Consider the following 25902-nt stretch of genomic DNA (forward strand, 5'->3'; position numbering starts at 1 on the left):
ACTATAAAATATCATTCCTTGGAACAATTAAATGGGTTGAGTAGGTGTTAAAGCATAGACCACACTGATGAGGAAATTACCTGACGAAGACAATATAAACCTTTAACATTGTAACGATTACTGGATTTCCATCTTTCTCTTTTATTGTCACTAAATACCCATGCATTAATTCATTCAATTTAACCAAATGGGCTTAGTTTGATCAGTGTTGTATGGAATAATTATATCAGTAGCATTGCAGACTGTTATACCGTTACACCGTTACAAAGAGTCAGGGGTCCAGAGGGTTCTCCCCAGCCAGTCCACCAATCCTTCAAAATAATCTGCGTCAGTGTGCGTCAAACTGAATACTCTATTTTCATTGGTTAAGAAGCCAGATTCAAGAGCGAACGCGGATCACGTGACGTTCTTCCATTTGTCGGTTATGAGACTGCGCAATGGGGAGTTAACGTTACGGAGTGACAGTCGAACCGATATTTTTTGTGAACTCTTGGTATTTTACGCACTATTGTCAGGCGTTGTAAAAGTATTTGTTTTTGGACGCCATGCGGCGGAGTAAGGCTGAAGTGGACCGTTACGTTTCCTCAGTACAGAGTTCCTCTCCCTCACTTAAAGAGGTAAGTTGAACCGGCGGTGGCTAGCGTTGATATTAGCGTGCTGCTGCCATCATGTCAGACAAACGTGTCAGCCAAGCCGGTGCCAGGAGACAACCTGAATACCGGGATCGGGTTAGCACTAGTTCTAGTTTTTATTAACTTAAACTGACGTTCAATCAGTCTGCTTGTTTTTTGTGGTTAACCATCCCTGACTGATAGCGTCAATGCTAGCTACCGGTTAGCTAGCGTTGGCGCATGATGACGCTTCGTGTCCTCCCCTGCTTAGAAAATGCGCGGCATGGAGTTGTTATAGCAGCGCTAGCTAATTAGCCGTGCTAGTTAGCTATCATTCAGCTTCGCTGATTACTTCTCGCTATGGTTACTACTAGTTTTATGCACTCTTTAGCCGGAATACGTGTCTTTAAATCATATATAACTTAGTAGCTGAACGTCAAACCTTGCTCAGAAATCCTCTGCTGATTATCTTAACGTTAATTGCCGACTAAATAATCTGTAAACAGAAGTTAGTGGAGTGGTAACATTGCACCACTGACTTAACGTTAAAGTTGCAATAAACGCTTTCTGAAACGTCCACGTTACGAAGAAGCTAGAAGAGCAACAATAACTTCATAGATATGTAGTTTTGTTTATTTGACGTTATGAGAATGAGGCCACTACACTACAAAAATGTAAAGAGTCATAAAATGAAGTCCCAAACACAGTATTTCAGTATCAGTATTTCCATTGTGGTCCCTGATGTAAAGATAGCAAAGATGCAGAAGTTCAGGTGACAACGCGAGATTCTACCAATACAATAAATACCTATATTGTTTACCAATAAAATTACTCGAAGACAAACATTTACCACCTGTTAATGATTACATTCTGTTTAAAATTGAGATGCTTTTTTATTAGATGTGAGGGCAACTTACCGGTACTTAAATTTGTAGCGCCACGATGGAACAAGTAACCAGGTAGCAATACTAGCTGGAGTCAGGTGTGCACGGAAGGCCAGCAGCAAAGAGTGGAGACAGTCTTACAACCATGTTGGCTCACGTGTTGTTCACTTTTACCATATCAGGATTGAGTGGGCATTTGTGTCCCAATAAGACATCATGTTTAATTCTCTTGTGCCAGCTTTGAAGTAACATAACAAAAAATATAAAATTTGTTCATAACATTGTTGGCTCACTCATTTTCATCTTCAATGTTTCCTTTCCACAGAAGCCAGTCAAAGGGTTTTTATTTGCTAAATTATACTTTGAAGCAAAGGAATATGAACTTGCAAAAAGGTAAGCACTCAAACTTCCCCATTGATGGCCAAGTGTGTTTTTGCTTCTTAAGAGGTCTCCATTATATTAACAGCAATCTTGCATTTTTCATGCTCTTCCTAGGCATGTGTCAGAGTATCTCAAAGTCCAGGAGAGAGATCCCAAAGCACACAAATTCCTTGGACAGCTCTACGAGAGAGAGGGAGAAATCAACAAGGCAGTAGGATGTTACAAGGTAGGAAGAATATGTTTCCGCGAATAAAGTGCAAAACAAAGGCTTTTGTAAACACTGACACTTCTATGTCTGCACTTCTTTGTGTGAATGTAGCGGTCAGTGGACTTGAACCCAGCCCAGAGGGACCTGGTGCTGAAGGTGGCTGAGTTACTGGTCAGTAAGGAGGAATGTGACAGCAGAGCAGAGTTTTGGGTGGAGAAAGCTGCCAAGCTGCTGCCAGGAAACCCTGCAGTTTTCAACCTGAAGGTGAGGCTTCGTGACTTTGGAATCTCCAGTAAGATCTCCATTATGCACTCCATCAGTGAACTGTTAAGTAGGGGAGGAAGGTACATATTGATTAAAAGAGGAAAAGGATGCCACACTGACTCTTTTTGGTTTATCTGTGCTGCTTTATGCAGGAGCGTTTGTTGAGTCGTCAGGGTCAGCAGGGTTGGAACCGGTTGTTTGACCTCCTCCAGGCCGAGCTGGCAGCGAGGCCAGCTGACGCTCATGTGAACGTGAAGTTGGTTCAGCTGTTCTGTCAGGACGGACGCCTGGATGAAGCTGTGAAGCATTGCCTGGCTGCTGAGAAAAGGGGCGTGCTGAGCCACAGTCTGGATTGGTACACAGTGGTGTTGCACACATTGCAGGTCAGCATGGACGAGCAGTTGTGCATGGTATATTTGACAGGGTTGGACGAGTATGCATTTTTGAAAGCTTCTGTGGTGTTCTGTTGTATTTCATAGTTTTATATCTAACTGATTTAATTTCAAGATAATGCTAAAGAAAATTAATGAACTTTGTTGCAGGAGTATCTAGCTCAGCCCAGCATCTCCAGTAATGAGAAGATGTGTCGGCGTCTCCAGAGGGAACTGCTATTGGCCCACTGCAGCCTGCTGAGAATCACACTGTCGGAAAGCAATATGCAGCCCAGCCTCGATGCCCTCAGAGGGTAGGTCATATCAACATCCTACGGTTTTTGTATACATATCCTACAAACAAGCTGTATCCATGGAATCAAGTTTAATCCTAAAGTCCTTTTTTCCATGTTCATGTCTGGATTTGGTAGTAATTTCCCCCAGGCCTTAGCTTCTTTATGAATTTTTGTTATCTTACATCCTAGCATTCTGGTCACAGTTCTGTTATAAGTAAGTAATTGCGCTCACAGAAGACGTACAACAGTCATGTATTTCATTTCTGAAACAGAGGGAAGGTTTTGAATGTGGTGCCTCGGTGAGCCTTTGGTCATCTTGATCACAGAACATACCTTAAAAGAACTGTTCTATTGACTATAGCATAAAGCAGCGAGGCTTTCAAAGTGGTGTAGTTGATTCTACAAGGATCAACATGGTGTTTTAGATTTTTCAGGTTTGTTTTTCCAACCTTCCAGGTGACCATTTGTTTCCATTTATTCCACTTAACCATCTTCACTGTGGGGAACTGTGCTGTGTATTAAACTGTGTATGTGTGTCTCTTTGTAGGTTTGATGAAGCTATGCAGACACTGAGTGGGGTTGCTGGCCGCCATGCAGACGATCTTTGTGACGTGTTTGTGGAGATGAGAGGCCACCTCTACTTGCATGCTGCCACACTGCTGTTGAAACTGGCTCAGGATCGCCAACAGACCTGGAGGGCCGTCATTGACCTGGCTGCACTGTGCTACTTGCTTGCATACCAGGTACTAACACACCAACCAGCCAATTGCATGGCAGGAACGAGGCTAGCTTATGACCAGAGCCATTAGCAAATCCCCAAACACCAGAATCTCTGTTGAATGCTAGTCTGACTCACCAGTTGTAGACCATGGGTACATGGCAAGCCCTCCCGCTATCTGCATGTTACAGTTTTAAAAATCTAGCTAGCAACCTACACACTGACCAATGCAGAAAATGGCGAGTCACCCTAACCTGAACCAGGTCGCTAATAGTACAAACATAACAAGCTAGAAGGTGTTTTACTTTTCCTTGAGTGAGGCTATCTATTATTTACCAAAATTAGTGCTTGACTTCCCTTCACCTTTTGCATTGCTATGAATTTACACTTAGGAACTGGCCACCTAGCAATGCTGTGGCCTGGAGATGCTAATAAAAGCTGAATTCTTTACTTTAAAAGTCTTGACAACTGCCTTACAGGACAAGTAATGCAGTATTTATCCTTTAAAAAAATTTTGGTTTTATGGTATTCGGGTGCCATGGCAGCGAACATTAGAATATAGACAGCTTTTGAATACATTTTGTTTTGTTTTTTTTTTCCATCAGGTCCCCAGACCAAAGGCTAAAGTGACCAAAAGAGACCAGTCGGCTCCACAGCTTCTGGAGCTGTTGGCCAATGACCGACAGAGCCAGGCCGGCCACATGTTGCTAAATCTGAGCACTGATTCTTCTACCCTGATCAGAGAGGTGTGTTCATGTGTTCTGACTCTGTTTAGTTAGAGGCTGTAGCCTTTTTAACCTGGAATGAAATATGTTTTATGTCGCTGGAGGGCAATGTAATAAATTGATTGCTTTTGTTTTATTTTGTAAACTATCACTTGTGGAGATTTTATACTGTAGATGCAAACATCTTATCACTGTGTCACAACCCTGACAAATGCACTATTCCTTTGTTTTCACAGTCTTACACTTTTATTAGTCATGCAGTATCAGACATAGACAGCACTGGCAAACTGATGTTTAATTTATGTATTTAAAAACCGACATAATCGTTTTATGTCTTCTGTGTGTAGGTGGTGGAGGCATTTGGCAACCGTAGTGGTCAGGACTCTCTCTTTGAACTCCTGTTTGGACCACAGGGATCCACTGGATCATCCTTCATTGCCAATGATAACATTCGTTCCGTTAACACCACAGCTCCAGAGCTCTCTCAACTGGCCAAGTGGGATGCTGGTACAAAACTAATGATCTGCCCGAGTACTGAAGTAGCCTTAAGGTTGCTTCAGTTTAGATTTTTTGTTTGTTTTTTTGTTTTCAATTCAAGTCCAATTTTATTTGAGTAGTTACATTTGCAGTTAGATTTGGATTTGTTTGTTTTGATAAGGTCCCTTTGTATAAATTATTGTTTCACTGGCAATCAAATGTAACCTTTGATTAATTCTATGATATAGATCATTTACAAGTTAAAATTGAGTCCTTGAAGAACACTTTCTTTACATTAAATTAGGCTCGAAGTCACAGTGGTCTTTTCAAATTGACACTTGGGAACCAATTCATTGGCCTGTAGTTAAAGCCCATCAAGTCTGTGTTAAAGGTGTTGTGGTTTACAGACGCTAATGTCTAAAAATGCAGGGCAGTGCTGTTTATTCTGGAGAGAATAATATTTGTAAAGAATGTAGAAAATGCTATTTTTCTGTGTACAAACAACTGTTTTGACATTTTAAGTGCGACTACATTATAATAACTTTGTTGCCTCCTCCATAGGCTCTATCCTGCTGCATCGTGGTGACTTGCAACATCTAAGCTGGCTGGGGCTACAGTGGACCCTTCTGGGCCAAAGACCAGCCATGCGGGACTGGTTACAGCAGCTCTTTCCAAGGCTTACTCTGGAAACTTCCAAGCTGGACACCAACGCACCAGAGTCCATCTGCTTGCTGGATCTGGAGGTAGGTAGAATCATGTGGGCTCAGTTGATGGGTCCACATAACACAAAATGAAGCTCTGCAGGAGAGTCTTACAGATGATTTTTCACTTAATCTCCAATGGTCAACACATCCCAAGAGTGTTTTTTAAAATTTATGAAAGAAGATTTAAAGATGCATTTGAAGGTGCGAAATAACAGGAAAATATATTTATGGCAGCAGTGTATAATGTAGATAACATTTAATGTGCAGTAAACAATTGGTAAAACACATATTAGTTAGAACCTGTGTGGTAATGCTAATAAATAAATGGTTAAACATGCCCCTGAAACTGTTCGATAGGCCAGCCGTGCATGTAAATATATAGTACTTTTGCTACTCAGTTCTTGTATAGTTCTTGAAATTTTGCATGACTTCAAAAATGTCAAAATGTTTGACTCTTGTCTGGTTTACTCCATCCAGGTGTTTTTATATGGTGTGGTGTTCTGTAGCCACTGTCAACTTCAGGAAACGGCAAAGATCAGCAGCGGCGTGAACCAGCAGCAACAACAGCAGCTCTATGAACCTCGTTGCCTCCCTCTTCCTCTCCTTCGGCTCTTGACCACTGATAGACAGAGGGAGTGGTGGGAGGCCATCTACAGCCTCATTCACAAACAAGCAGCGTGAGTAAATCTACCCTTAAAACAAAACATACCGTATACAAAAGCTGTTAAAATGATTATATCAGCCTGTTCATTTTGTCGACCTCTGACATAATGGATATGATTACCTTTGTTGATTGTTGTTCTTGTTTGGCTGTTAGCAGGATATCTCAAAATACAACACTTCAAATTTTTTCAAGGTAGATCAAATGGTGGATGAGGCTCGGGTGGTGATTTCTGCTATTCCTTTCTCATTAACAGATAATCACCTATTGAGACAACAGACATTATGCACATATAGAACAATATTGTATTCTGGCTGTCGGTGTCAATGAAGAGTATGAGTGGTTCACAGTGTGAACATTAGCAGTCATACAAAGTATTAAATGGTGTGGGCGCCAGTAAGTTAATTTGTGGAACACACACACAGACATACACTATTTCTACAAGCTCAGCAAGTGACCAGCTAGACAAAACAAAGGAAGCATTATGGGACTCAAGCCTCCTGTAAATATGCCGCTAATTTATCATTTTGAAATCTCAGAGAAAGCGAGCATTAACTCTCCTACAGTTTCCTAATGTGTTGATAACAGGATTAAACATTGAACCTATTTGTAACAATATCAAGACAGTGCAGGTGTGGGCACAACCATGAAATTTATTTATTTATTTATTTATTTATTTTCACAAGAGGCGTTGGTTGCCTGCCCATCTGCGGCAGTGACACGAAAAAGCCCAAACAGAGCCTTGTAGTGACAGCTTGGTGTAAATATTTAATGTCTTTTACTCTTTTACTAGTATTCAGTGTATTTGTTGAACGTCTCCTTCCTGTATTTCTTCTTGTAGTCCTGGTATGTCAGCCAAACTGCGGATGATTGTGCAGCATGGACTGAGCACTCTGAGGGCTGGAGAGAAAAATGGCCTTCAACCAGCGCTGGCCATCCACTGGGCTCAGTGTCTCAGCCAGACGGTACACAACCACCCACACATACAGACATGCACTGTTACCACAAGTTCAGTAAGTGGTCAGCTAGACAAAAGAAAGGAAGTGTTTTCGGTCTTGGGGTCTAGACCTCCGGTGGGGTTGCTTGCCAAGCAAATTCTGCTGCACGAGATTTCTTATTCTGATGTAGTTTTTGTACTCTATTTTTACAATATTCCAAACTCTGATTCACTCAAAACACTGCACACTAAGTAATTACTTACTAACTAAAATTGTACTTGACAACTCAAGCATGAAGTTACAGTACACAAGTTTTTGCTTTGAAACTTTGTGCAGTGTCAGTGACGCTGCACAATGCTTTCTTTATCCTAGATTATTGGGCAATGTGCATCAGGATTCAAGCATCATAGTACTGTCATAGCATAATGGCAAAAGACAACAAGGTGTAGGAATGAGCAGATGTATGTGAATATGAATATATCAATATGACCAACTTCCTTCATTTAAAACATTAGAAAGGGAACCAAATTAGTTGTGGGTGGCAGCCGTGCATACACAGACATGCAGCACGACCAGAAAAACAACACCTACATACCTCTACACCTTGCCAGATCCTGCACAGACACACGTGCCTTCCCACCTGCTCCTTTCTGTCACTTACTTTAGGATCAAGGTTTCAAAACAACTGGAGGAAACTTCTTCTGTCAAAGTGCATGAAGTGTTTGTCTTAACATTGTTAATGTTGTCTGTCCTGCATTAAGCTGAATTTGATGTTTAGCTGTCTTTGTATGTTTAATAACTCAGGGTGATGGAGTGAACTCTTACTACGACCAGAAGGAGTACATTGGCCGCAGTGTCCACTACTGGAAAGCTGTACTTCCACTGTTGGAAAGGATCAAAAACAGACGCAGTATACCAGAGCCGCTTGACCCGCTCTTCATACACTTTCCCTCCAAAGATATTCAGGTTAATACTAGTGTCATGGTTTGCTTTTATTATATGAAATTTTGGATGTCAGTGATGATGGGTGGATGTCCTGAGGTGGTGTAGTCTAAAGTCTAAAGAAGGCGCTGTCTGCAAATAAGCATCTTTAAACTTAGCTCTTATAGGCTAGTTTTACATTGGCCTTATATGTTTTGATGAATATGAATCAATCAATCAATCAAACTTTATTTCTGTAGCGCCTTCCAACATCCAAAAGGAGCACAAGGCGCTTAACAAAGAAGAATAAAAACAACAAATAAATTAAATAAATTAAAACAATGCTTGAATAATGTGCTTTATGTTACACTGTTTACACCTTGTGGCTTATATTAGTGTAGAGTAAAGTTTTAAGTACTATGGTGTTTGGTTTACTGGTTTTTGACATCTTACAGATCATAATTGGTCCTGTTGGTCAAATGGTAGACTATGGTAGATGTCACGGTTTAGGTTTTGAGTCCCAATGGGCAAACACAGCAAATATATGCACAGATGACACTAGTAAGTGTTTATTGTGAAGAATTTGCCAGATGACAGATCCCAGCTGTATCATGTTGACTGACATATTGTATTTCTGAATGTCTGTATTCCTTTTCAGATGTCTTCTGTTAGGGGTTATGAAGAGGAAGCCAAGATAGCATATGCAGCTCTACTTGACATTGAAGGCAAGACAGAGGAGGCCATCGCTACCTTGGAAACCATCAATAACATGTCATCCATCTGGCATTTGGCACAGGTAAGCCATTCACTTCTACGGAACATAACTGGAATAGAGTTTTTCTTAGACCATCTGAGTTAGAAATAGTTGTGTATTTTTATCACAGGTTTTGATAGATGTGCACTAAACATGATTTTTGTTTACAGATTCAAGAACCAGTTTACTCCCTACTCCCATTCATGACAGCTAATTGTAAAACAGTTTCTTATAAAGCAGGAATAGTATCAATAATTATTAATGTATATCTTGTTCAGAGTATGTAATGAGCATTGTGGAAGTTTAAGCCTAATAAACATGCATTTGCCAAAGGACTTGGAAGCCTTATAAGTTAAGTAATGGAACACTACCAAAAGAAGGTGCAAATTCGAAGGTATTCATTGTCTGCACCTAAAAAAGTCACCTCTGTTCTGTGTGACATTATGGTGCTGCTTGTTTTTTTCACTGCATCATACAGTGTTTGCTGCCATGGTACAGACATCCTCTGAGATGCTGTCTGGGACATCTCTGTAAAAAAAAAAATAGAGAGAATTTTGATCAAACAACATTCACCCCGATCAGCCAGCAAATATTGGATATGTGATTGATAAACCCCTAATGTGCATGCTATTGATTCTGACATGTGTAAATAGTTTTGCTATTTGTTTTCTATGATGTTCTGTGTTTCCCTGGCAGATCTACCAACGGTTATCTGAGGAGGCCAGCAATGGGGTTGAGGAGACCCAAGACAGATGCATCACTTTTCTGAGAAAGTTCAGGACTTACTTGTCAAAGATCTATAATGCTAATGCAGATGACATTGAGAAGGTAAGATCCATTTCTTGCAGCTCCAGGGACACTGAACCTTCAGATGTATTAAAAGCAAAACTTGTGACACATTGTGTCTGTGGAGATTCTCATCCAGGTCATTGTACTTCTAAGGTTTTTCTTAAAGGCAACTGGACTTGTTTGAGGTTCTAGAAGACAGTTTGCCTCTCATCTAAAAGCTTCTTTGGTTCTAACTGACTGGTGTCTCAGGTATCAGGGTCGCGGACCCGTCTGGCTAATATCTGAGTCATTAAGGTCACATGGGCCAGGATGTTAATGGGTCAATAGACTATACAATAGGTGGGTCCTGGCGTGAAGGGGGTGGGGTTTTTCTGCCCTGCCATCATGTGAGTCATCAGGCTCACCTGGATCTTGGTGTGAATGGCTGTTGAGCTGTCTGAGTACAGCATTGTAAGTGGTGTCTTCAGCCACCCCATCAGTTCAGTGATGGTCTTTCCAGTTTGACATGTCATGACATTGTCTGCACCAGGAACACCCTGAGGCAGAAACTGGTCCACTCGAAGGACAAAACACCCAGGCACAAACAGAGCAATATGGTGTATGCAGTGCAATGCAGCAAGGTGTGCACAGACTTATACATTGTGGAAATAAAACAACCACTCCACAAACGCATGTTACAACACAGGAGAGCCTGCACCTCTAGTCAAGACTCAGCACTCAGCACTCCATCTACATCTGAAGGACAAGGAACACTGTTTTGAGGACAATAATGTACATATACTGGCCAGGGAAGTCAAGGAGTGAAAGAAGCCATTCAAGCCAAACTAGAAAGACCATCACTAACCCGAAGGGGTGGCCTTAAGACAGCACAACCCTGCAAGAGGATAAATACCTGAGACTTCCCACCACTCAGTTAGAACTGAAGAAGCCTTTTGAATGACAGGCGAAACATCTTCTAGATCCTCAAACAAGTCCAGCTGCCTTTTGGAAAAACATTAGAATAAAAAGGTGAGACATTGTTTTTAGAATAAGTTGGCGAATGTGTGCAACTCTGCAGCTCAGTAACCATTTATTACATTTGTGTCCCAGCTGCCTGTTTCCATGGAGGAAGTTGTGGACCTTCTGAATGATGTGAACCAGCAGCTGGGGGAGACTGGGGAGGCCATGGATGAAGAAGAGGAGAAGGAGGAGCAGGGTCGAAGAGGACCAGCCCACTCCAGCCCTGCTCATCCCACAGACACATCTGCCACCATAGCCCACATCAAGTTTTCCACTCCCTCTCCTAACAAAAGCATCGTCTCTCCTTCAAAAAGACACATGGTAGGTTCAGGTTATTGGTTTTGATACAGAAGACCATATGAGATTTCTTCATGTCATCTATATTAAGGGTTTACTTGTATTTATCACAGAGTTGCGTTATAAACCAATCACAACGCAAATCAATGACTTTTCGCAATTTCTTTCCCCTGTCGGTCAGATTTCTCCCAAGACACCACCTCACTGGGTGGAGGACCAGAAAAGTCTCCTTCAGATGCTTTGTCAGCAAGTTGAAGCCCTCAAGGTCAGGATGAGACATTTAACCCCCCCCCCGCCCCCTTACATAAGTTTCACTTTGAAGGAATAAATTAGTGGGTGAGAACAGTGTTAAAGTTTAAAAGAAGAACTCAATGCAGTCGAGTGGTAATTGAAACAGATCGGTGCATAATGCTGAGTTCATCAACTTTGAGTTTTCAGCATTGCAATGGGAGCAGATCAGATTTACTCAAATATAATTAAGTTTATAAAGAAAACAGCAGAAATTCCAACTAAGGGTCTGTTTCTAATAATAGCCCGTTCAAGATAAATAACACTTTATTAATCCCCGTCTGGGGAAATTCAAGTGAAGGCCTGGTTCTTCCTGCAGCTGAGGTAAACAAACATACAGATAATTTGACAGTTTATAATGTTCATTATTAAGTAAATTATGTTGATAATCTGCATATTTAATATGGATGTCGAATTGCGTTACCTGGCATTAAGCTCCTTGTGCTTTCCAGAACGAGGTCCATGATCTGAGACACAACTCTTCAGGGAACGCAGGTTCCCCTCATCACAAAATGTATGGGGAGAGCTATGGGGCTGAGGGCCTACAAGAGCCTTTTACCCCAGTCCAGTCCTACCATGGGGCTCCTCTAACAGGTCAGTCCACTACATAGAACCAAAGCATTTCTCAATTTATGGTTCCATATTTTGGTGGGGAAAATAGGTCTACAAGTATTGGACAGAAATAGTGTATAAGAGTAACAAAATATGTATATATTTCTGTCTGTTTTGAAGTTGCCACCACGGGCCCCTCTGTGTACTACAACCAGTCTCCATCTTATAATTCTCAGTATCTACTGCGCACAGCAGCAAATGTGACCCCCACCAAGGTAATTATCACTGTTTGAAACTAGTTCATAGAAATAAACTTGTTCAGAGTATATTGAATGACATGATTCTGTCTCTCTTTCTCCCACTTTCTCTTTCTCTCTTTACAAAGGGCCCAGTGTATGGTATGAATCGTATGCCACCTCAGCAGCATATGTATGCCTACCAGCAGCCCACCCATACACCACCATTGCAGACAGCCCCAGCTTGCATTTACCCTCCTCAAGAGCAGGTCTTTGGTGGCCCTCTTCGTTTTGAATCACCAGCCACAAGCCTTCTTTCCCCTTACAGTGAGGAATATTATGGCCAGAGTGTAACCCAACAAACGACTAACCCTCCCCTGCCTGAGCCTGGTTACTTTACCAAGCCATCTGTAGTCCCCGTTCAGCCACCAAAAGGCATCGAGGGTAAGCCTATGGACTTTGGGAAGCTCTCCTTCAGCCAGCAGGCACCAGCTGAAGTACCCAAAGTGCCTAGTTTTGGAGCAGCAGCAGTTGCCCAGTCAACTCCATCAGCTGCTTTTAAATTCAACTCCAACTTTAAATCCAACGATGGAGACTTCACTTTTTCTGCTTCCCAGGCCAAGCACAGTGAAAGTCTACTTGGTCTTCTTACTTCAGACATTCCCACTAAAACAGATGCTGTTCCAGAGAAGCCTGCGACCCAGGAGCAACCCCCCAGTCAAACAGGCATCTTCACCTTTGGCAATAAAAATGTTAGTGGCTTCTCCTTTGTTGATTCCACACACAGCAAAAGCACTGGAGGTCTGTTTGGAAAGGTAGAGCAGCCATTTAAATTTGGGGATGTTACCAAGCCAGTGTTTGGGGTTGCTAAGTCTGCTGCAGAAGAGGAAAGAGCTGCAGAGAGCGACAATGACAGCACTCATGTTGACGAGGATGAGGATGGTCCTCACTTTGAACCCATTGTACCCCTTCCTGATAAAGTAGATGTGAAAACAGGTGAAGAAGAGGAGGAGGAAATGTTTTGCAACAGGGCAAAGCTGTATCGATTTGACACAGAGACAAAAGAGTGGAAGGAGCGGGGAATTGGCAATGTTAAAATCCTAAAACACAGTACTAAAGGGAAGGTCCGCCTCTTAATGAGAAGGGAACAGGTCCTTAAGATTTGTGCAAACCACTACATCACTGCTGATATGCTACTAAAACCAAATGCTGGCTCCGACAAATCCTGGGTCTGGAATGCCATTGATTATGCGGATGAAGAGCCTAAACCCGAACAACTGGCCATCCGTTTCAAAACCGTAGATGAGGCATCACTTTTCAAAGCTAAGTTTGAGGAAGCCCAGAAAACTGTGCTCAAATCCCCAGAGGAGCAGGATCAACAGGAAAGGAAGGAGGAAACCCTAAAAGTTTCTGGATCACTGGCAGCCCAGTTTGCACTGAAAGAAGGGGAATGGGACTGCACTGTGTGCTGTGTAAGAAATAAACCCACAGATATGCGATGTGTTGCTTGTCAAAGTGGCAATCCTAATTCTTCATCCAAACCAGACATTCAGGGTGCTGGTGAAACCAAAGCCAGTCCCTTTACTTTCAAATTTGGGACTGATTCATCAAAACCCAGTACTTCTGGCTCTACATTTACTGGATTTGGTGCTTTTGGAGCTTCAATACCCTCCTCTTTTACATTTGGCACCAGCACCTCAAAACCTGCTGACACAGTCACCAGTGCGTTTGGCTCTGGCTTTGGGGATAAGTTTGGCAAGAAGCCAGGGCAGTGGGACTGTGACACATGTTCTGCAAGAAATGAGGCTTCTGCAGACAGCTGTGTTTCTTGTAAAGCCCTGAAAGCCTCACCTAAAACACCTGCTACAGCACAAACGGCACCAGCTGTAGATGCAACTGCAGCACAGGCCTCTATGTCTGCTGTTAACTCTGGGTTTGCTGCCCAGTTTAGCAAAAAGCCCGGGCAGTGGGACTGTGATTTATGCCAAGTAAGAAATGAAGCCTCTGTTGACAAATGTGTTGCCTGTAAAACCCCCAACCCTGCAGCTAAATCAACAGCGGGGGCTCCAGTAGCATCGAATCTGCCTCCAGTGTCAGGATTTGGGGCTGATTTTGTAAAAAACGGAGGTATGTGGGACTGCAACGCCTGCCTGGTCAGAAATGATGCATCAGCTGTTGAATGTGTTTCCTGTCATGCCCCACATGAGACTCCCTCTTTAGAAGCCATGTTTGCCAAGAAGGATGGAGAATGGGATTGTGACACTTGTCTAGTGAGAAACGAGGGCTCTACCAATAAGTGTTTGGCCTGTCAGACACCAAATCCAAATGCTAAAAGCACAACCAGCACTGCTGCCTCAGCCTCCATGTTCAGCTTTACCTTTGACACAAAGAGTTCATCAAACCAGCCTGCTGGAACTGGATTTACAATGCCCTTTGAAACTGGCAGCACTTTTCAGTTTGGTCAAAGCAAAGATACAAGCTCAGCTTCTTCTTTTAAGTTTGCAGCTCCTCAGTCTGGCTCTAATACCACAAGTTCTTCAGCCTTCTCTTTCTCAATGCCCATTCCAGCCGGTGGCTTCAAGTTTGGCATTCAGGACCCTGCAAAAGAAACCCCCTCAACTGATAGTCAAACACCTCCATCAGGGTCAGCCTCCAGTTTTCTGAAAAGCATAGCTGACAAACACAAGGAGCAAGAAAATGTGTCTGCACCCTCAGTGGACCAAACAGAGGAAGAACAAAATCCAGTAATTGCCGGTAAAGCCAATACATTCAGCTTTGCAGATTTGGCAAAGTCCTCTGGAGGAGATTTCCAGTTTGGCCAGCAAGATCCCAACTTCAAAGGTTTCTCTGGAGCCGGTCAGCAGGTGTTCTCGTCATTACAGGCAACCCCCACCAAGACGGATGCCACAAATGAGCTGGAGGATGACGGTATGTATAAAACAGAGGAGAATGATGATATCCAGTTTGAACCAGTGGTCCAGATGCCTGATAAAGTGGATCTGGTGACAGGGGAGGAGGATGAACAGGTTCTTTATTCTCAGCGTGTCAAACTGTTCAGATTTGACTCCAACACCAGTCAATGGAAAGAGCGTGGTGTAGGAATCCTTAAATTCCTGAAGAACAACACTAATGGCAGGCTAAGGGTGCTAATGAGAAGAGAGCAAGTTCTGAAGGTGTGTGCCAACCACTGGATCACCACCACCATGAATCTAAAGCCCCTGGCAGGCTCAGACAAAGCATGGATTTGGATGGCCAATGACTTCTCTGATGGAGATGCTAAACTTGAACAGTTGGCTGCTAAGTTCAAAAGCCCAGAGCTAGCTGAGGAGTTTAAGGAGAAGTTTGAAGAGTGTCAAAGACTTCTCTTGGATATCCCCCTACAAACCCCCCACAAGCTTGTTGACTCAGGCAGAACAGCACACCTCATTCAGAAAGCAGAGGAAATGAAGTCTGGTTTGAAAGACCTGAAATCCTTTTTGACAGATGAGAAAACAAAGATCAAAGATGAGGACAGCCAGGGAGACATTACAACATCCAGCAATGTTTCAAGCCTTGTAATCAAGCCCCACGGCGAAACCACCGGCCCCACCTTGGAGTGGGATAACTACGACTTAAGAGAAGAGGCTTTAGATGATACAGCTGACTCATCAGTCTATGCCTCTCCCATCGCCAGCAGCCCTCTGAGAAAGAACCTTTTCCGCTTTGGAGAATCGACTGGTGGATTCAGCTTCAGCTTCCAACCTGGCATCAGCCCCTCCAAGTCTCCTGCTAAGCTTAATCAGAGCAGAGCCTCAGTGGGTACTGATGATGAGCAGGATGTAACCCAGGATGATGAAAGGGATGGCCAGTACTTTGAACCTGTTGTCCCCTTGCCTGACCTGGTTGAGATTTCTACAGGAGAGGAGAATGAACAGGTGGTCTTCAGTCACAGGGCCAAGCTGTATCGCTATGATAAGGAACTGGGTCAGTGGAAGGAAAGGGGTATTGGAGACCTCAAAATCTTGCAGAATTATGAGACCAAACGAGTGAGGTTGATAATGAGGAGAGACCAGGTACTTAAGATCTGTGCCAACCACTGGATCACATCAGCCATGAAGCTGGAACCTATGAAAGGCGCAGAGAAGGCCTGGGTCTGGAGCGCCTTGGACTTCGCTGAAGTCGGAGAGAGTAATATCGAGCAGCTGGCTGTGAGATTCAAGCTGCAGGACACTGCAAACACATTCAAACAGGTCTTTGAAGAGGCCAAGGGTGCACAAGAAAAAAAGGAACTCATGACTCCAGTGACATCCAGGGTCACCACACCTCAAGACAGTGTGCCCACAGGAGCTGCACAGACCATTACAACTGTATGTGGGAAAGCAGCCATCGCTGTTCTGGAAGAGACCACAAAGGAACGTACAGAGCTTTCCACCGACAGTAAGCCATGTGCAGCTGGGTCTCCGAGTCCAGTCAACCCCTCAAAGACAGTGGTGTCACCCCCAAAGTTTGTCTTTGGCACTGATAGCCTTCAGAGGTTTTTTGGCTCTCCCAAATCTCACTCTGAGTCTGAAGAAGCTGCATCCAGTTTGAAAGCCAAAGATTCTGGACGTCCTGCCAAGGCTTCACATGCGGTACCTGCATTCAAAATCCCTGAGAAAGGTAAAGAGCTATCTTAAAATAAGTGCAATATTTGTCTGATTTTCTGTTTTTGAATGAGTATCACAACTGTTTTGTTCATTTGAGTTTTACTCCATTGTCTTGTTTCATCTGCATCTCATTGCTCCATCATCTACATAGTTGACCTTGCCAAGACTCTTCTCAAAAATTTCTAGGGCAAAATTTGTCTTAAAATCACTGATTTCCTATCACCTTCCCATGTAGCCACTTGATATAATTTTTTTAAATATTTCATTATATTACGACATTCTGTACTTTTAGTAACACTGAATACAATATACACATGCATACCCTCAGAGCTTGCTTGAACACAATTCAGTACACAGTCAGTATTTCATTTTCCTTTCAAGACTTTTAGCCTTGTTTTCTGATTATGATACCAGCCTCACAATTAGTTTCTCTTCGCCCAACAACCCATCATCCTTTAGGGCTGGATTTTAGGCTTTTCAAAGATAACCCAATGGCTTTTTGGACCAGCACATCAACCACCCAATTTGAGCCCCCAGGTACTCTAATCACTGCTGTGTGTGTTAACACTTCTCAGCTGTCATCTGGCTGGCCCCTACTACTAGAAAGAAATAACCTGGATGCACGGAGTGGAAAAACCATTGACGCTAATGTGTTGCATGTCCAGTGTGTGGAGATGCAGTTTTTATTGTACCAATGATACTTCAGAGGCTCCTTTGTCTCATGATTTAAGTGTCTCACACAGGAGGTAAAAGTTGTGCAAAACTGCACAAAATATGATCCATTTTCTATATCTGATTCATGGGGGAAATGGTGCGTAATGCAGTTAAATAATTGAGTAAAAATGCCATAAAATATCTTTAATGTCATTGTAATGATAAAGTAGATTTAGCTAGTCTGAGTTTCTCGAGTAGGTGTCCTTCAGTAAACCAGGAGCCCTTTGGATATAGCTGAGTGGTAATTCAATCTTATCATTTATTGTCTTTTCATATAATTATGTCACTATGAAATTCTCATTTTGATATAATCATCCACAGTTCTGATGTTTAAATGTATGTAGCGTGTATTTTTTACTAGAAACTGTCGTAAATAGTTGTTTCATTTTTGTTCTTGTAAAAATGAAGTTAATTTTGTCCAAACAGTATTTCTCCTGCCTACCAAAGAGCAAATGTCCTTGACATCTCGAATCTGGACTGAAGGAGAATCAGAAGCTCTCATGCTGTGTTCACGCTTTATAGGGGTTTCAAGGTTTTGCTATATATATTCATAAAAAAATTGCACATTCACTAGTGTCTGGATGCTTAAAGCCAGTTACAGTAGCATTTCACTCATCATGAGACAGAATCAAACTAGAGTTTTGTATAGCAACAGGAGACAGATCAGATCAGTAAAAGTTAATGTCTTTTGAAAGGTGAGCTGAGCAAATTCCACAGAGCGCGTTCCCTCAGAGAGGAATGCACTGTGCAAACGTCACACATGCCATTTTTAGTGCAGGATGTGTAGCAACAGCATGAAATGCAATTCCCTGTCCAGTCTGGCATCTGCCTGTGATGTGCACCTCAGCAATGGCTAATTAGAGTGAAGCTCAGGTATTTGTTATTTAATGCTGCAGTATCATGTGTGCCACAGTAAGTGGTGGAGTCTGTCAAATGAAATGAAAAACGCAAGAGAGATATATACAAAAATATTCTCTTAATACAACACATCTCACATTTGTAAATTGAATGCATGATATTCATTATTGCTGTGCATGACTTGTTTGTGTGTGTGGAACTAACACTTGTGTTTCTAAAGGAAGAATAAAGGAGCTTAATTTCTGCTTTTCTTTAAAGCAGTTCCTTCCCAGCCTGACTATATTATTCTTCCATCGTGTCTGTTATAGGGCCACCTCAGGCAGAAGAAGGCAACGCATATTTGGATGAGGACTCGGACGTGGAGGTTGTGTACGTCAGGGAACCCACACCTGAACAGGCAGTGTTAGCCAGGAAACTCCTTCTGCCTCTCACCTTCTTCTGCTACCAGAACGAACCAGGCTACACCAGCGACGATCAAACTGATGGTGAGACCAAAAGATAAGAAACAAGAGCATGAAAGTGTCTTTTCTTCTAGAATAACTTATTTTTATTTTTGCTTCACTGCCAGCTGCATGATTGTTTTATGTGCAATAACACATAACGATCCTGAAATTTTAATATATGATTAAGTAGACACTGTCATAAAGCAAGGTCAAGATTATATTCTCTTGTACCCATTTGCATATGGAGTTTTTGTTACTTTTGTCTCTCACCATGACAATAAAATGTGTTTATTATCTGTAAAGCTTTCCATAACGGGGCTAGAAATCTGAATACTTCCATCACAGAAGGAGACAAAACAAACAAACAGCTGTCTTTGTCCAAGGTCTGTGGGAGTGAAGTGGGAACTGTGGAATCAACATCTTTCTTGAAAGAAAGAAAAAAAAAACAAATTATAAGGGAACTGTGTGTTGAATATGTTTTGAATTTTCAGATGAGGACTATGAGTCAGCAGTAAAAGCCTTGAATGGAAAGCTCTACCCTGATCCTCCTGAGAAACATGGTGCAGCATGTGGTGATGGTATGTTTGTCATATCTCTCTCTCTCTCTCTGTCTCACACTCACACTCACACTCACACTCACACACACACACACACATTTTAAACAATTACATTTGTACCAAGTACCATGTTGGCTCAGATAATTTCGCATACATTTTTAGGCCTATGATAGATAATATCTTGTTCATGTGCAATATATCGAACACAATTCCGTGAAAACTATTTGGATTGACCTCACCTGCCTGTTATCCTCTAACACTAAACTTGTGTGTACTGCATTCAGAGCCAGACTGCCAAGTGGTGTGGGAGAAGAAGCCGACGCCAGAGGAGGAGGAAAAGGCCAAAAGTCTCCAGCTTCCACCCACCTTCTTCTGCGGCCTGAGCACCACAGACAGCGACCCGGACCACGACAAGACAGAAGACTTTGAGACAGAAGTCCGCAAGGCACAGCAAGACCTGGTAACAGACACAACACCTAGAAAGGACACTGAATTTGTACAGATAATAAATGTTTCATGAGACAATATTTCCAGACAATACATTACACAGTATTCATGCGGGTCATCTTAGCTGCATCCAATTATGGACAACTAAGCAAGTAAGCATCATTAAATTTCCCAAAATGAGAACATTATTCCTGCTGTTGGGACACTTCAGAGTGCGTTATCATATCATGTCATTCATTTTGTTTCTTTTGGCAAAATCAGTGAATATATTTGTTTTAACTTTAATTTCAAGCTAAAACAAGAGAACTTCTGTATTATTGTAGTTTAATTCCTAAATCATTTCAGGGCGCCCAGTTAAACCAAGATGAAAAGGCCTCCAGCAGCCCTGCTGTAGCCTCAGAGGAGCCGATGTCGAGCCTGTCATCCAGCAGCATAGAAGCTGTAGGCAGCACATCGGCACCGAAGCAGCAGACCTCAGACCAGCCAACAGAGACTGAGAGTGAAGCTCCTAGCAGCAGCTCTCCCATTGACCTGTCAACTAAGAAGAGCCCAGAGCCAGAGTCTAACACTGGGCCTGCAGCTGCAGCTTCCACTGCTACAACAGCTGGCCAAGGTATACAACACTTCCTGTTCACTGCTACAGATTAATACCTTTGAGCTTTGACAGTCCACCTGTTCAGTGTAGGTCAGCAGTGGGATGGAGTTATGTTCCTGCCAGCTTTATAAACAAACCTCTGCAACCATCTTCATGAGAGTAATTCCTCATATCTTTGCCCCTGTTTGGTTACAAACATGGAATCGCTGATCTGCGACCTGGAATGACATGAAATTAATCTGACAAATTTGCAGCACAGAGAAGTTGGGGAAGAAGATGGACACACACAGTTTCTCATGTTGTCAGAACCGCACAGTGTATGTAACCGTTGAACCGCTCAGGCCTGCACATTACAGTGATGCCAATTATTCAGCCGTTCCCACAGTTTATGAATTTTTGAGAGGTAAAGGTGTTGCAAAATATAACCTCCGTTTTTGAAGTGACAAATATTCAGCTTGTGTCATTTGACAAAGGTTTTTCACTTTATCAGTTTATGTATATTACTTTAAATGTCTCCTGTGTATGATTGAATTCTGTTCAGCTCAAATTACGTATGACATACCCCCTTGAACACACATTTGTTGAGCTGAGTTGTTCCATGCAGTGGAAGCACGGCTGAGTTTAATCTTTAGCATCAGCTTAGGTTTACTGCAGAGCTGTTACCATAGATGATTTTTTCTACAATGTTCATGTTGTTGTGTCCAACCCACCGTGTGCCCAAGTCCCACATAAAAATGAGAATTAAAAAAAAAAACTCTGTTCATTTGAGTATTTAATAATAACTTTGTTCCTCTCTCCACAGACTCCTCCAGCTTTGGCTTCAACACATTGGGAGGCTTCTCTTTTGCTGACTTGGCCAAAAACACAGAAGGATTTGCATTTGGATCTAAAGGTTGGCTTCAGCAGTGACATTTTCGTGGCATGTCTTTCTGACAACTTGAAGTTAAATCATATTTCACCTCATATGTGTTGTTTCTCTCTTTTATGAAGACTCCAGCTTCGTTTGGGCAAATGCTGGAGCGACAGTATTTGGGTCAGCAGTGACCTCAGCTTCAAAAAACAATGGCAATGAGGAGGGCAGTGATGAAGAGGAAGCGCCTAATAATGTGGACATTCACTTTGAGCCAATAGTGTCACTACCAGAGGTACCTTAATATGCTGAGCTCAAATATTTTTGGGTTTGAGTTTGTCATTGATTTTCTTTTTAGATATTAAAGTGAGGTGAAGTTTGTTGATTGAGGGTACAGGAACACACCTGATTCTTGTTTAATTGTGTGTCTCAGGTGGAGACAAAGTCCGGAGAGGAGGATGAGGAAATCCTGTTCAAGGAGCGTGCCAAGCTGTACAGATGGGACCGGGACCTCGGCCAGTGGAAGGAGCGTGGCATCGGTGACATCAAGATTCTCTTCCACCCAATCAAACATTTCTACCGAATCCTGATGAGAAGGGAGCAGGTGCTGAGGGTTTGTGCCAACCACACAATCTCACAGACGATGGAACTCAAACCCATGAATGCCTCAGCCAACGCACTGATCTGGACCGCCACTGACTACTCAGGTACCCACATGGTGTTGACGTGAAGTCAGTTACTGCATGCGACTGTTCTTAGTTTCAGTCTGATGCTAATTAGCATTGTTTTACCTTAATGTCACAAAAAGCCTGTTTTGATGGCTTATGGATTCAACAGAAGGTTTTTAAAGGCACACAATAGCAGCCAGTAATTCTGAAGTACATGACTTTGTGCTAGCACTTGAATTGATAGTTTTTTGCTGTCCTCTTGCTGATGGTCTCTTGCTCTTTCCTCTGTTTTTCCAGACGGAGACGGCGTAGTGGAGCAGCTGGCGGCCAAGTTCAAAACCCCCGAGATAGCCGAATCCTTTAAGAAGACTTTCTGCGAGTGTCAGAGTCGCATTGGCCCAAATGATGGCAATGCCTCGTGTACTTCCTCACCACAGATGTCCAGAGTTCAAGAGCACTCCAGAGACACTAACCCACGGGTGTTCCTCGAAGTGGCAGCCGACGGCCAAACACTGGGCACTATCACCATAGAGCTTTTCTCGCATATTGTCCCGAAGACCGCGGAAAACTTCAGGGCTCTCTGCACCGGCGAGAAAGGCTTCGGTCTTCGGGACTCCATCTTCCACAGGGTCATCCCATCCTTCATGTGTCAGGTGAGGAGATCATCAAGATTAGCTGACTACAGTTTCATACACATAGTTAAAATGTGAAACTCTTGCAAAGCTTTATTCTAGATAATGACTGTGACTCGCTAGTTTGGGCCAATGCTTCGAATATTAGATGTCATACACTGGAATCTAACGCGATCATCATCATCATCATCATCATCTTTGGTGTGAAAACTTTGGATTTCCACACAATAAAAGGGATCAAAAGTGTGTGTCCTAATCGGTTCAGTTGGATTGCGTCTCCTATGTGGTGCTTGACAGCACTGATGGTTAAAGCACCCATCACACTGGACTAGGGATGTCAGTGAATATTCAAAATTTGAATTTATATTAGAATTGTTAAAAAAAATCCAAACATTCGATTGTGAAAATGAATATGCAAATGAGCGAAAAAAGCAGCACTGCTGTGGCGGCTGCACTGAAGCACTGCATGACAGACAGGAGTCACACAACTAGTTTCTATTGTCCAGTAATTACTGTTTTATATTTAGTTTTTTCACCGAGAAAATCTGTCAAAATCTGTCATATTTAAGTCTATGTAGTTGTTTAAATGTAGATGCGAAATATTTAATATTTCATCTCCAAATGCTTTTTTTTCCCCCACTTCTCTGATATCTGCCATCTCTCTCACTTCTCTCCCGATTCGGTGAATTACGAGTTTATTTCAAGAGTTAGTGATGATTGTTTGAACAGTGAAAAGACAAGAATGTTTGGTTGAGTTTTATGGGATAGCATATCAGAGGCAAAGACGAACACTTTTAGTGGACATACACTGAAGGTGCGCAAACACCCAGAGGGATTAAACTGCAGTTATTTCCTGGCTGCCAGCTGCAGCACTCTCTATCAATACTGAAAAATCTTCAAAAGTTGTTGTCTCCATCAATCACTTAGACGCAAAAACATAGGAAAATAGTAGGGGTGCACGATAGTTATCGGGCCGATAGTTATCGGGCCGATAACAGGAAATTATGACATCATTCCGATGTCTGATATCATGACGAACAGCCCCGATAACATATGTGTTTTTGTCAGCACGGCAGTGCCTCGCTCCCACTATGAGACCCGGATGGCCTGCAGTGAATGCTGTGTTCATGTGACGTTGGCATAATCAGAAAAACTCTTTGTCACTGGGAAAAATCAAGAATACCTCCTCATGCCTAAAGCATTCAATAATGTGACATAAAATAGTGATTAAAACATTTTATTTATTTAAAATGAGCCTACTCCTCTGTCATATCTCTCATTGCGCAGCGGCTCTGAAAGTAAACATGTACGTTGCGTAGCAACCGCCTCTCACTGTGCGCCGCTGTTTTTGGTTTTGTTTGTGGTATTGATGTCATGATGTTAGGTATATCTGTTATCGGTATCGGCCTTTAGGAGCTGAAAGTTATCGGTTATCGGTATCGGATTTAAAAAACAGTTATCGTGCATCCCTAGAAAATAGTGTCCATAATCAGACAATATGTGGCTGGAATTCCTCCTATTTGTTCGGGCCACTGAAGCCTTCCAGGACGCGTGGACCGCATGCAACGCCACTTTCATTGATGAAAAGTGACTTTCATGAGCTGAAATAAGCGCATAATTCTTTATTTTGTAATGTGTTCATGTGAAGATCAAGATCAAGTTTTAGTTCATCCAAATGAATTCGGATGCAATTCAGGCAGCCTAGAATTGACATCGGCATCTCCACTGCCTCTCTTGAGAGCTAAAAGCACAGCAGGGCAGTTGCTTCATTCATTCTTCATTGTGAGTTCATAGAGAGAACAATAGTTTGTTTAATGTTGTAAATACAAGTAATTTTTTAACTAATAAAGTACAATATTATATTTAGAATTTTACCCAATGGACAAATCATTATTGTATCTCACATAGGGAAGAATGTAGTTTCTCATTTTCAGCTCTCCAAATAACATTGCTAACAGGTTCCCATTGATCTTCTAGGGTGGTGACATCACCAAGAGTGATGGCACGGGAGGCAAGTCCATCTACGGCAGCAAGTTTGAGGATGAGAACTTTGATGTTCGGCACACGGGCCCGGGAATCCTGTCAATGGCCAATCGCGGGCGCGACACCAACAACTCGCAGTTCTTCATCACCCTGAAGAAAGCCGAACACCTGGACTTCAAACACGTAGCTTTCGGCTGGGTTCAGGATGGCATGGATGTGGTGCAACAGATGGGAGAGCTGGGCACAAAGGGAGGCACGCCCGCAAAGAAGCTTGTCATCACAGACTGTGGACAGCTCTAGCTTTTTAAATGTTAAGATCAAGATCTGCAGCTTGGTTTAGGTCATAAAGTGTGAAGACGTTGGATAATGATGTGTCCCCTGTGCAGTGCACACCCTCTGCCTAAAACTGAATCCACAGTCATTAGGCATCTGAGAATTAAACACTGATCACAGGACTACTGATCAAAACCCTTCATCACAGAAACGTGCCCCAGTAGCCTGGAATTAGAAATTGATTTTGCTATCCCATAACAGAGTCACAAATGCGAAACATGGTGTAGTGTGTGGGAGGAGGCAAACATAGTATACTTTTACTCGGTTGCACTTGCGTCTTTACCATCTGTCAATAAATTCTCATCGTTTGGGGGGTTTTGTGTGTGTATAATTGTACATGGACTACTTTTTTTGTAATGTCTATTTGTGTTATTTTGTCTTGCATGTGCTCAATTTGAATGTGCTGGTCCTCTTCATAAGCTCCACTCGGGTATTTTTTTTCCCCTTTTTTTGAAGAAGTCTTAACTATAATTGAGATGTGAGGTTGTTATTTGAATGCACCTACGGGTTTATAACCGTGACCCTGCCTTCTCTCCAAATGCTGCCTCTGTGTACTTTTTACTGTAGGGCTCCCCCAATGATTTTTCTTTGTGTAAGTGGATTCCACAATGTGTACATAATTGGACTAAATACTTGCCCACATAACTTTGAGTCATCTCACTGTGTTGCCCGGTGGACAGAGGGTGGCTAGATGATGATACATCTGGTTTGGATTTTACAAAGGCAGTTCACTATAGTTTGAGATTATCACCAAGTTGAAATGGTGCTCGTTGTACCAAAATAATATACTGAAGGAAAAATAAAGTTGCTTTCCAAATAATGGATGGTTGTTTGAAGGTTTTTCGTTTTACAGTTTTTCTCAATCACTTTGGTGCTTTTCTCACATCACTCTTAAAATTTGCACCACAGTTAGCGCATTTCTCAAAACAATTAGTGCAAACTGCAAAACCTAGTGGCAAACCTGCAAAAGCACATCACTTGCAAAAAATGGCTTGTCCATCCCTCAAAAGCAAGTACTTATGTCAATGAAACTGGCAGTGTCGTCAAAATGAGAAGTTTTGACACCATCGTGTATGAACAAGATAGTCAAATGGCTTTGTCATGTTTTCATTATGACAGGTCA

The 25902-nt window shown here is 42.4% G+C and overlaps 1 protein-coding gene across 3 annotated transcripts; it reads left to right on the forward strand.

Annotated features, from left to right (window-relative positions):
- Positions 1–457: 457 nt before the first annotated feature.
- Positions 458–25593, forward strand: ranbp2 (RAN binding protein 2). 3 transcript variants are annotated; one of them, XM_041951259.1, is made up of 30 exons: positions 458–617; positions 1821–1888; positions 1991–2102; positions 2196–2348; positions 2501–2731; positions 2891–3033; positions 3563–3758; positions 4339–4479; positions 4806–4965; positions 5497–5678; positions 6117–6316; positions 7142–7265; positions 8043–8204; positions 8818–8955; positions 9610–9741; positions 10792–11022; positions 11180–11263; positions 11739–11880; positions 12019–12113; positions 12224–16712; positions 17159–17236; positions 18580–18756; positions 19206–19292; positions 19556–19731; positions 20064–20331; positions 21116–21205; positions 21304–21458; positions 21597–21870; positions 22129–22484; positions 24441–25593. In XM_041951259.1, the coding sequence occupies exons 1-30, from the start codon at positions 546–548 to the stop codon at positions 24744–24746; spliced, it is 9222 nt and encodes a 3073-aa protein (XP_041807193.1). In that variant the 5' UTR covers positions 458–545; the 3' UTR covers positions 24747–25593. The 3 variants fall into 3 exon arrangements, with proteins under 3 accessions (XP_041807193.1, XP_041807190.1, XP_041807191.1); XM_041951256.1 differs by lacking the exon at positions 17159–17236; XM_041951257.1 differs by lacking the exons at positions 18580–18756; positions 19206–19292; positions 19556–19731; ... (4 more) ...; positions 22129–22484; positions 24441–25593 and having other exon boundaries at positions 17159–17640.
- The last annotated feature ends 309 nt before the right edge of the window (positions 25594–25902 follow it).

This window comes from Chelmon rostratus, chromosome 13 (genome assembly GCF_017976325.1).
Source record: "Chelmon rostratus isolate fCheRos1 chromosome 13, fCheRos1.pri, whole genome shotgun sequence".
NCBI classification, from domain to species: Eukaryota; Metazoa; Chordata; class Actinopteri; order Chaetodontiformes; family Chaetodontidae; genus Chelmon; species Chelmon rostratus.